We start from the raw sequence: 12,598 nt of genomic DNA on the forward strand, positions 1-12,598 counted from the left end.
GACCAGCCTGACCAACATGGTGAAACCCTGTATCTACTAAAAATACAAAATTAGCCAGGTGTGGTGGCGCATGCCTGTAATCTCAGCTACTTGGGAGGCTGAGGCAGGAGAATCGCTTGAACCGGGGAGGTGGAGGCTGCAGTGAGCCAAGATCGTGCCACTGCACTGCACTCCAGCCTTGGCAACAAGAGCAAAACTCCATCTCAAAAAAATAAATAAATAAACAAACAGACAAATTCAAGGAGCATACCCCATAGGCAGCGTCCAGTCTCAGAAAGCCCTTGGTGAGTCAGCCCTGCCCACCTCTCCACTGCCCCCTTAACCTGAGCATCAAGACCTCTAAACTTACACACTCTTCTACTCCTGGGCTAAATGTCTGTTCACCTGCCTAATTCTAGTCACGCTTTAGGTCTTAGCTGAAAGGTCCCTTTCTCCAGGGAAACTTCTAGATCACCCAACCCAGCCTCGGGGTAGATGTTCATCCTCTTCAGAAGGCTGGGGACCTAGATCCTTGTTACTCACAGCGTGGTCCACAGAGAGCAGGATCTGAAGCTGGTTGCAAACGTAGAATCCCAGCCTCCAACCCAGCACCTACTCAATCAGACCTGCATTTTCAACAAAGCCCCCAGGTGATAAGCACACGCCTGAGGGTTTGAGCAGCTCTCTTCTGCAGGGCTCTTCTCCTCTCCTCTGTTTGCTTGTCTCTTCCCCTCTGAGTCGTGTCTGCGGCAAGCAAAGGACAAGATCCTCTCATTCCTGTGCTCTTAGCATCCAGCACAGAGCCTGGTTCAGAGATGGCCTTTCATATATTTCTTGAATGAGGAAAGGAAGAAAGAAAGGATCTTGGGAAACATGTTCATCAGAGGTTCCAAACTTGGGGAAAGGGAATAGCTAACACACCCCAGATGACAGCAATAGGATTCCAAAAATATCTGGACTGGCAAGAGAACATACAGAAGACAAGACAAAGTCCTGGACTTGGGTCCAAAAGCACAGTATTACCAGTGATAAGGACAACACTGTGCTACAACTTAACCTAATCATATGTAACTCTAAGAAGGCAACTATTTTGCTCCTTTTTTTTGAGACAGAGTTTCACCCTTGTTGCCCAGGCTGGAATGGCACAATCTTGGCTCACTGCAACCTCTGCCTCCCAGATTCAAGCAATTCTCCTGCCTCAGCCTCCCAAGTAGCTGGGATTACAGGCATGTGCCACCACACCCAGCTAATTTTGTATTTTTAGTAGAAACTGAGTTTTGCCGTGTTGCTCAGGCTGATCTCGAACTCCCACCCTCAGGTGATATGCCAGCCTCAGCCTCGTAAAGTGCTGGGATTACAGGCGCGAGCTACCGCACCCGGCCTGCTCATGCATTTTATTTATGGGGAAACAGGCACAGAAAGGTTAAAGCAGTGGACTAGAGTTTCTTAGCTGGTAGCAGGCAGAGTGCGGATTAGAATCCAGACAGTCCAGCTTCAGACGGAGGCCCTGAATCACTAGGCTCCATCTAGTTTAGCCTAGGATGTGCTACCTAGAGGCCGTTTATAGAAAAAGCAGGGTGACTGGCACCCTGACCATGGAGCCACTGAAGGCAGGACCTGGAGGCTCCAGGCCCTGAGCATCTGCTCCCCCAAGGAGCAGGGCAGCCATCCTCAACTAAGCCAGCAGCCCACTCCATGGCACCCGCCTCACAGCACAAAACCAGGACCCAAGAGACATACTTTGGCTCCAAATCAAAGCCCTCCTTTAGCACAGACTCTCCAAGAAAGAAGACAGCTGCTGACTGGCATGCTGGCCCCGCCATTGCTAGGAGAGCGCCACAGAGGCCCAACCACCATCTGGAAGTGATTTGGCTCAGAGATTCCTGAACGGGGTGGGAGGTTGGAATGACCAACCGCCTGGAGCTCCCTGTCCAGCTTGGAAACAAAGCTGGTGTGAACGGGCCCTGGAGGCAGCCATAACATACCAGGGGGCAGCCCCTTCCAAGGAGGCGGCACCGTCTAGGCAGTCCACAGCCATATTTTAGCAAGTAGGCTCAACCATAGCCAACCAAGCTGTTCTCCCCAGAGCGCGCTGATTTTAAATGCCCATTCAGTGTGCAAACCTTTCCGGCATGACTTTGGAGATTATTAGACACTGCCTTACTTAATTAACAGCCACTCACAGCACTTACTATTTAACATAAACTGTGCCAAGCACTTTAAAAATTATTAACTTGTTTAATCTCTATAGCAACCTTTTAAGGAGGTAGTTATCATCCACATTTTAGTGATAAGAAAACCAAAGCACAGACGTTTCTTAATAGCTACTTGGTGGCAAGTGGGATTTGAACTAAGAATCCTTGCTCTTAACTACTACACAAGCCACATTGCATGCTAATGTGCTACGAACTTGTTATTAATAATTCTGACAAAGCATGCTACTTTGCTACTTTTTTTTTTTTGAGACCGAGTCTTGCTTTGTCGCCAGGTGCCAGGCTGGAGTTCAAGCAATTCTCCTGCCTCAGCCTCCCGAGTAGCTGGGACTACAGGCTCACACCACCACGCCCAGCTAATTTTTCTATTTTTTAGTAGAGACAGGGTTTTACTATGTTGGCCAGGATGGTCTCGATCTCTTGACCTCATGATCCACCCGCCTCAGCCTCCCAAAGTGCTAGGATTACAGACGTGAGCCACCGCGCCCGGCCAACTTGGCTACTTTTTAAGCACTCTCTGTACTGCCCAAAAGACATGTTGGCATCTGCTAGACATGCAAGAAAGAGCAGAATTTAAAGTTATTTGGAAATGATTTTGGTAGCAGTAGCACAAAAGGGAGAGGAAGGAAAAGGAGCTGAATGCACCAGTGACCCACCACCCTGGAAACGGCCCAGTGACCCAAAGTCTTAGGAACATGCGCCCTGACTGCTCTGGCGCTGGCCTGGTGCAAGTCAGTCAAGTAAACTTTAGGGTCAGACCACATCCTCTGAAAAGGAAATAATTCCTTTCTCTAAAGGCCCAAAACAAAACACACCACCCAGACTTCTAGGCCTTGATCCTCATTCTTGGGCTGAGAGACCCCTTTTCCTCCCAGCTGGCTGGGCTGCCCCATGTCAGAAAGTCTTTTGGAAAAACAAGTAAATAAAACTGCCAACTCCTGGCAAACAGCTGGAATTAAAGACGCTGAGGCTTCAGTATGCCCTGCCCACAACAGAACAAGAAACGTAAGGAAATGTTCAGCTTTTGGATGGCGCCTACCTTACAATGAACCACAAGCGTGAATATACAGCCAGGGTTACCTTTCAGTGAATTGGAGGCAGAGAAGCTGGAGTCCTCTGGCAGCTGTTGAACCACGCCTATCGCAGAGCTGGACACATGTGCACAATTCTAATGACTCCCCGGTTGTCTGGCTTTATCCAAAGCATACAAAACCCTGTATTCATTCAATGATACCTTCCCTGACATGGTATAAAACAGTAAAACATGATCTATTGGGTAGCAGGAAATCTTAACCAACCAACCAAAAAAAAAAAAAAAAACAGTGAGGACAACACAGTAGACAAACTGACCCCGACTGACTCTCAACTCTCAACTAGTGAGACCCTCATCACAGCCTGGAGGATTAATCCTGCCAATCAGGCCGGGCGCGGTGGCTCAAGCCTGTAATCCCAGCACTTTGGGAGGCCGAGGCGGGTGGATCACGAGGTCAAGAGATCGAGACCATCCTGGTCAACATGGTGAAACCCCGTCTCTACTAAAAATACAAAAACATTAGCTGGGCATGGTGGTGCATGCCTGTAATCCCAGCGACTCAGGAGGCTGAGGCAGGAGAATTGCCTGAACCCAGGAGACGGAGGTTGCGGTGAGCCGAGATCGCACCATTGCACTCCAGCCTGGGTAACAAGAGTGAAACTCCGTCTCAAAAAAAAAAAAAAAAATCCTGCCAATCATGGAAGGCCCTGAAATCCCTAGTTTGTCCAAGGCCAGAGGTTCAGAGTGTGGGTATCCAGCCACCACCCTAACACCTAAGACTTGCAAACCTAGTGTTATAGGGACCCTCTGATGTGGAGAGAAAAGCTGTACTTTACTCATCTCTGAAACTGGAACGCAAGTCAGAAAAGGCTCCAATTCAACAGCTGGGCAGACCTGGGTTCCAGACACCATTTACTAGCTAGTTTACTTCAATCCTGTTTCCCATCTTTAAATAAGGATAATAATAGTAATGGTGCAAGAGTAGGATCACCATTAGCCCACCAAACTGTTCTCCCCTGATTCTGACTGTCCCTTCAGTGTGCAAACCATTCCTGCACTCCGGCTCTGTCTCCCAGGCTGGAGTGCGGTTGCACAAAGATCTTGGCTCACTGCAACCTCCACCTCCCCAGTTTAAGAGATTCTCCTGCCTCAGCCTCCTGAGTAGCTGGTATTACAGGCACGAACCACCATGCCTGGATAATTTTTCCGTTTTTAGTAGAGATGGGGTTTCACCATGTTGTCCAGGCTGGTCTCGAACTCCTAGCCTCAGGTGAGCCACCCGCCTTGGCCTCTCAAAGTGCTGGGATTACAGGCCTGAGCCACAGTGTCCAGCCCTGGCATGACTTTTGAGATAATTATTAGACAGCACCTTATTTAATTAAGAGGAACCATTACACAACATGGCCAGGCCAGAACTAAGCCCTGAACTCTCCCAGTGACTTATAGACGCGGATTATTAGAAGAAGGGCAGCAATTGCTATCAATCAATGATTAGCATGAAGATTCCATGGGGTGATCAATAGAACACACTAAACACCTAGCAGGTGCCCCCAAATTGAAGCTAGTGTCATTGTCAGCACAATGCAATACAACCTAAGCAGTGAATATATGAGCCTCAGTCCAAACTGGAGGTAACTTTGCCTTGAAGGACCATTACCCACAGCAGCCTCACAGCTGAGGGAAGAAGCCTCCTGCTTTATCCCCACAGCAGTCCTGGCACTTGCCAAGGCTCCCTGTGGTCTCCAGAGGGTGGAAAACCTGTTTGTTGCAAGATCTCTCGGGAGAGCAATTAGGCAGCCAATGACACAAGTTATAAATGTGGTCACACCCTTTAACCCAGGAATGTCACTTTGGGGAATACGATCCAAGAAATCATTAAAAAGGAAAAAAATACAATGTAAGTTGTGGTAGGAAAAGGAAGACGCTGCCAACAGCCCACAGGCCCAGCACAGAGGAACAGGAGCTAACTAACCCCGGAATGTCAGGACAATGCGAGTAGCTAGGGCCTGGGTGGATTCGGGAATAAAAATCAGGAGGGCTGACCCTGCGGGGTGGCTCATGCCTGTAATCCCAGCACTTTGGGAGGTCGAAGCAAGAGGATCATGAGGTCAAGAGTTCAAGACCAGCCTGGCCAACATGGTGAAACCCCATCTCTACTATGAATACAAAAATTAGCTGGGCATGGTGGCATGTGCCTGTAATCCCAGCTACTCAGGAGGCTGAGGCAGGAGAATCGCTTGAACCCGGGAGGCGGAGGTTGCAGTGAGCCGAGATGGTGCCACTGCACTCCAGCCTGGGCAACCAGAGCAAGACTCCGTCTGGGGGGGAGGGGGGAAATCGGGAGGACCAGGTAAAAAAATGTAAGTGACCAGACAAAATCTAGAATGAGACTCACAGCCCCAGGCACTGATGAGAGACAGTGCTGGAAGCGGCGGCTGCATCTGTAAACAGTGGGTAGATCAGGCAGTCCATGATTTGCTGGTGCTGTGGTTTGGTTTGGTTTTGTTGTTGTTTTAGAGATTCCATGTCCTATCTGGATACTTCTGGTTTACTTTAAGTTTCTTTATTCAGTTAATTAAATTAATACACATTTTTAAAACAAAGAACAGATCCAAGTTGAGCCCAGCTGGGCCTTGGGATTCTTCAGAGGGGAGGCTGGTTTCTGAATGATAAAGAATTCCAGGAGATTCTGAGGTTCTCCCTCCGCAGTACAGGAGATTTACCCCAGAAGAAAGACAACAGCGTGCCTTGCCGTGTGGATTCCTCTGCAGGGAAGCCACCCTTGGGGAGGGAGAGGGCTGCTGGAGATCAGCTGGGTGGAGCAGCGCCTCCCCCCAGGAAGCAGGAAGAAGCCCTACCTGCCAGGACAGGTGTGGGGGAAGGGAAGGGTGAGGCCCTGAGGCCTGGGGGAGGCTCAGCCTAGAGGGAATCCCTTTTCCACTGGAGAAAGTCCCAGCAGCCACACCTATCTCCCTTTCTTCCTGTCACTAGGGTCGCTATAGTGACCTGGTTTCCTCAGGAAGAGACCCAGGTCACAGGCCAGGGCCAGTCCCTGGTTCTCCCTAGGAAGAGACCCAGATCCAGGACCCTCCCCTATCCTAACCCCTCACACACACACACACATAGGCGGATACACATTATCTGCATATAAACATGCTCTGCACACCCATTTCATGTACATGCAAACTCTCCTTGCATATACACACTGCATGTGTGCACACACATTCTCTGCACACACGCCCACATGCACACACACACATACTACAAACTCCTTGCCCCTACTGTCACAGCCCACACTCTCAGTAGCCTGGTGGCCCTCCTGGAAGCCCCCAACTATCACAGACCACAAAGGAGACCTCATCCTCATTCTTCCAACCCCCCACCCCCAACCCTGCCCAGCAAGCCCAGCCCAGCGAGAGACACCAACTCCCTCCCTCCTCTCAGGAAGACCCTGGTGTGGGTTTGGAAGGGGAGAGGAAAACAAAGCCTCCTTCTAACTGTCGCCCACTTCCTTCAATTCTCAGCGGGGCCCTACTTGCTGACCTTGAACAAGTCAGTTAACCCTCTCGACCCCCTTATCTGTAAAATGGGTCTAGCCTTACCCCAGCTCGCAGGATGTGTAAGGAAGTAACTTAGAAGGCTGATGGCGCACAGAGGACGCCAGTTGGGCTCCCTACAATACATCAATCACTGTTACCACCATCCCTAAGTTACAATTTTGGCACAAGGAGTAGGCTAAACCTGCGGTGCGCGGCCAGAGCTGAGTCGGGAGCAGAGGGAGCAAGGACACGCACCCGCGCCTCCCCTTGCAGTCTCGGGGCCCACAACCATTCCGGCGACGGCAGGGGAAGGTACCAGGTCCCAGTCTCGACCTGGGTGGGGAGGCCCCAGGCGCAGAGAACGGTTCCTCCCCAAGTCTCCCTGCCTGGCCTCCGAGCCAACGCCCATTCAGTTGCCGCAGAGCGCACCAACCTGGGCGCAGCCGGGCGAGCGCTCCGGGTAGTATATAACACTAAGGCCCCGCCCCCGGGAACCGCGAACAAGGGTTTCTAGTCCCCTAGCTCCCACAGCGGCGTCCCAGGTGCAGAGAAATGCCGTATCTCCACCTTCCCTCCTGCAACCCCAGCCCAAACCCTCAACCCTTAGCCAACCAAAGATGCACTGCTGGGGAGCACGATGGGGAGCGATCACACCAGGTCCCAGCCCAGGGGAGGGCGTCGGAGAGGGGGTCTAGGCCCCCTATATCCCACCCCCGGGTCCGACTCCCCCTAGTCTCCGAGGTGGGGGCGCGCTGCGGGAAACCCTCGCCTTCCGCAGGGGTGCCCGCGCGGGGGCGGGTCGGCACCACAGTCGGCGCCTGGGCCCGGCCAGAGAACTCACCGATGGACACGAGCTTGATGTTCTCCCGGTCCAGGAACTCGAGCGCCACGGACACGTTCTCGAGCTGCATCTGGCGAAAGGTGGGCCGCTGATGGTACTTGCGGTACATGCGCTTCTGGCTGAGCACCTCGAGCAGCGCGATAAGCCGCAGCCCGTCGCTCAGGTCGGTCTGCAGGTTGCCGATGCGTTTGTTCACGCACTTGAGGTGCTCGTTGCACCAGCGTGTGAACGTGTTCTGCTGGATCTTCTTCCACGGCGCGTCCTCCGCCAGATCCTTCTCGGTTACCGGCATCCTGGTGGCGGGGAGAGTGCAATGCGCAACGAGCTGCCGGCGACTGCCTGGGGGCCTAAGGGCCAGAGGAGCGAGAACCGAAGCGGAGTGGGAGCGGGGTTCGAACTTGCTGCTACCGAAGCCGCGGCCGGTGCTGCTCTGCGGCCGCCCGCCCCTGGCCGTGCGAGACGCCTGGCCTCGCGCCTGCGCGCTGAGCCGCCCCGCCCTCAAGCCCCGCCCCGTCCCGACCCTCCCGCGGGAGCTCCTGGGCCACGCTCGCCCTCTGCAGCCTGCCGCGGGCACTGCGCCCCACGACGCCCTGGGACCAGCACTCGAAGCCCACCACCCCAGCCGGACGTACGGCTGCCTAAATCATCGGGTCGGCCCCGGAGTGGGGGGACCTGCGGGGTCTGGGAGCCGGACAGAATGTGTCGGGCCGCAGTGGGACCTGCGGGAGGGGCGCGCGGGGCGGAGGTCTTCATCAATCTATAGATTCAATAAAATTCACTAAGGGCTTTTATTGAGCTCCACCTGTGTACCTGGCATTCTTCCGCGAGCCTGCCAATCAGTGACATAAATAAGACAAACGTACTGCACAACCTCAAGGAGTTCACAGCCTAATGGGAGAGAAAAGTGTAAAGCGTAAATAAATCCACCATCACCAACAGCTCAGTAGTGGTGGTAAAAATGAACAGTGATGCTTGCTGCGTGTATTAGTTTCCAACTACTGCTGTAACAAGTGCCTTTGAAACACATTCGCACAAATGTATTATCCTTCAGTTCTGTACGTTCGATGGCCCACACGGGTCTCGCTGAGCTAAAACCAAGGTGTCGGCAGGATGCATTCCCTTCTGGGGGCTGTAGGGAAGAATCTGTCTCTTTGCCTTTTCCAACTTCCAGAAGATGCCTGGTTCCTTTGCTCCTGCCCCTTTCCTCTGTGAAAGCCTGCAGTGGACCAGGCACAGTGGCTCATGCCTGTAATCCCAGCACTTTGGGAGGCCAAGCTGAGTGGATTACCTGAGGTCAGGAGTTGGAGACCAGCCTGGCCAACATGGTGAAAACCTGTCTCTACTAAAAATTAAAAAATTAGCTGAACATGGCGGCACTTACCTGTAATCCCAGCTACTCGAGAGGCTGAGACAGGAGAATCCCTTGAACCCGGGAGGCCGAGGTTGCAATAAGCAGAGATCGTGCCATTGCACTCCAGCCCGGGCTACTGATTGAGACTCCGTCTTAAGAAAATAGAAAAAAAAAAAAACTGTAATATCAGGTAGAGTCTCTCAGTCCTCTCTCCATAGACACATCTTCCTCTGACTCTTTTCTTTTTTTTTGCGATGGAGTCTCGCTCTGTCACCCAGGCTGGAGTGCAGTGGGGCAAGCTCCACTCACTGCAAACTCTGCCTCCCAGGTTCAAGTGATTCTCCTGCCTCAGCCTCCTGAGTAGCTGTGATTACAGGCACCTGCCACCACACCTGGCTTATATTTATATTTTTAGTAGAGATGGGGTTTCACCATGTTGGCCAGGCTGGTCTAGAACTCCTGACCTCAAGCGATCCACCCACCTCTACCTCTTTTTTTAATTTTTTTTAAAGACAGGGTTTTTAAAAAAACCATCTTTTAGTAGAGATGGGGTTTCACCATGTTGGTCAGGCTGGTCTTGAACTCCCGACCTCAGGTGATCTGCCCACCTTGGCCTCCAAAGTGCTTGGATTACAGGTGTGAGCCACCATACCAGGCTCAGGGCTGGGATTATAGACATGAGCCACTTCACCTGGCCTTTTTCTTTTTTTCTTTTTTTTGAGACAGGATCTCACTCCATCTCCCAAGCTGGAGTACTGTCACTCGATCTCAGCTCCCTGTAGCCTCAACCTCACCAAACCTGGCTCTTTTAAGGACTTTTTTTTCTTTTTTTTTTTTTTGAGATGGAGTTTCACTCATGTTACCCAGGCTGGAGTGCAATGGCGCGATCTCGGCTCACCGGAACCTCCGCCTCCTGGGTTCAGGCAATTCTCCTGCCTCAGCCTCCTGAGTCGCTGGGATTACAGGCATGCACCACCATGCCCAGCTAATTTTTTGTATTTTTAGTAGAGACGGGGTTTCACCATGTTGACCAGGTTGGTCTCGATCTCTTGACCTCGTGATCCACCCGCCTCGGCCTCCCAAAGTGCTGGGATTACAGGCTTGAGCCACCGCGCCTGGCCTTAAGGACTCTTAAGATTACATTGGACCAGCTGGTTTGTCCTGTTTTAAAATCAGCTGATTAACAACCCTAATCTTGTTTGCAACCTTAATTCCCCTTTGCCATTTAAGGGAACATGCACAGGTCCTGGGAGTTAAGATGTCAATATCTCTGGGGGCTGTTATTCTGCCTACCACAGCATACATTGAACACCTACTCTGTTCTCATCCAGGTTCTGTGCTAGGTTCTGGGATATGGCAAAGACTCAGGCCAGCTCTGTTGACAAAACCCTGTATAATTACAACAGCAAGCGTTGAATGAGCACCTGCTGTTCCTCTGCGCCAAGCACAGTGCTAAGCAATTTCCTTGCTATTGGCTGTATTGGATAAAAGTAACATTGTGAGCCGGGTACGGTTGCTCACGCCTGTAATCCTAGCACTTTGGGAGGCCAAGGTGGGCAGATCATGAGGTCAGGAGTTCAAGACCAGTCTGGGCAATATGGTGAATCCCCATCTCTACTAAAAAATATAAAAAATTAGCTGGGCATGGTGGAGTGCGCCTGTAATCCCAGCTACTCAGGAGGCTGAGGGAGGAGAATTGCTTGAACCCAGGAGGTGGAGGTTGCAGTGAGCCAAGATCGTGCCACTGCAATCCAGCCTGGGCGACAGAGAAAGTCTCCTTCTCAAAAAAAAAAAGAAAAAAGTAACTGTGTGATTGACCAGCTTGCCCAGACCACACAGCACAGTTAGAACCATAATGCAAGTCTGTAAGAGAGGCACAGGGTGTCCTGGTACCAGAGAAGGGGCTCCTAACCCAGTTTGGGGGAGGAGTTGAGGGCAGGCAAGCTTCTGAGGAAAAGGGGTTGAGCAGGACCCAGGGCATGGGCTGGCCACCTTGGGGGTTGCCCGAGAGAGGCAACCAATTTATGGGTAGAACCATTCTGTAACAGGTTATTTGCATACAATCAATGCCAAAGTGCTTTGTTCAGACAGATGGACTGACTCACTAAAAATGGTCACAACAGCCTGGGGGAGAGAACATATGACCTGGCCCTGGCTCACAGTGGGGACTCAATAACTACACTTAGGTGTTGCTTAACGATGGGAATGCTAGAGGACTTTGTCTGGTGTAGGAACACCAGAGAGTGTGCTCACACAGACCTAGATGGTACAGGCTACCACACATCCAGAATAGAGGGGGTCGCCTGTGGCCCCTAGGCTACAAGCCTGTACAGCAAGTTACTATATTGGTACCTAGGCAGTTGTTATGGTAAGTATTTGTGAATCTAAATATTAAAAAGGTATAATAGGACTGGGCCTGGTGGCTCACACCTGTAATCACAGCACTTTGGAGGTCAAGGTGGGTGAATCACTAGGTCAGGAGTTCGAGACCAGTTTGGCCAACATAGTAAAACCCCTTCTCTACTAAAAATACAGAAAAAGAAGAAAATGGCTGGACGTGGTGACATGCACCTATAATCCCGGCTGCAGGAGGCTGGGGCAGGAGAATCTCATGAACCCGGGAGGCGGGGTTGCAGTGAGCCAAGATTGTACCATTGCACTTCAGCCCAGGCGACAGTGCGAGACTTTGTCTTAAAAAAAAAACAAAAAAACAAGAAAAGGTATAATTAAAATATGGTAAAAAAGATAAAATTGGGCCAGGTGTGGTGGCTCACACCTGTAATCCCAACACTTTGGGAGAGACCAAGGCAGGTGAATTCAGTTCAGATCAGGAGTTCAAGACCAGCATGGCCAAAGTGGTGAAACCCTGTCTCTCCTAAAAATACAAAAATTAGTGGTGGCGGGCACCTGTAATCCCAGGTACTCGGAAGGCTGAGGTAGGAGAATCGCTTGACCCAGGAGGCGGAGGTTACAGTGAGCCGAGATCACACAACTGCACCCCAGCCTGCGAGACAGAGCAAGATGCCGTCTCAAAAACTAACTAAATAAATTAATTAAATAAAAGATAAAAATAGTCCACCTGTATGGGCACTTACCATGAATGGAGCTTGCAGCACTGGAATTTGCTCTGGTGGGTCAGTGAGTGAGTGGTAAGTGAATGTGAGGGCCTAGGACATTAGTGTGCACTACGCTTAGGCTACACTAAGTTTATTTTTTACTTTTTTTTTTTTGAGATGGAGTCTCGCTCTGTTGCCAGGTTGGAGTGTAGTGGTGCAATCTCAGCTCACTGTAACCTCTGCCGCCTGGGTACAAGTGATTCTCCTGCCTCAGCCTCCCAAGTAGCTGGGACTACAGACATGCACCACCATGCCCAGCTAATTTTTTTGTATTTTTAATAAAAATGGGGTTTCACCATGTTGGCCAGGATGGTCTTGAACTCTCGACCTCATGATCTGCCTGCCTCAGCCTCCCAAAGTGCTGGCATTAAGGCATGAGCCACCATGCCTGGCCCACTAAGTTTTGTTTTTTTTTTTTGGGACGCAGTTTTGCTCTTGTTACCCAGGCTGGAGTGCAATGGTGCGATCTCGGCTCACCGCAATCTCCGCCTCCTGGGTTCAGGCAATTCTCCTGCCTCAGCCTCCT

The 12,598-nt window shown here is 51.2% G+C and overlaps 1 protein-coding gene across 8 annotated transcripts in view; it reads right to left on the reverse strand.

Moving 5' to 3' along the window:
- The window catches only part of FLNB (filamin B), a 171,121-nt gene extending 163,054 nt beyond the window's left edge, over nt 1-8,067 (reverse strand). For 4 of the 8 annotated variants that reach the window (XM_037738093.1, XM_037738092.1, XM_037738094.1 and 1 more), the window contains exon 1: nt 7,606-8,065. In XM_037738093.1, the coding sequence (XP_037594021.1) occupies nt 7,606-7,897 (292 nt within the window). In that variant the 5' untranslated portion in view covers nt 7,898-8,065. Of the gene's footprint in view, nt 1-7,605 lie in introns of all 8 variants that reach the window. The other 4 variants (XM_017527458.2, XM_017527457.2, XR_005200039.1 and 1 more) reach the window with 3 other exon arrangements.
- Between the last annotated feature and the right edge of the window lie 4,531 nt (nt 8,068-12,598).

This window comes from Cebus imitator, unplaced genomic scaffold (genome assembly GCF_001604975.1).
Source record: "Cebus imitator isolate Cc_AM_T3 unplaced genomic scaffold, Cebus_imitator-1.0 Scaffold48, whole genome shotgun sequence".
Classification (NCBI taxonomy): domain Eukaryota; kingdom Metazoa; phylum Chordata; class Mammalia; order Primates; family Cebidae; genus Cebus; species Cebus imitator.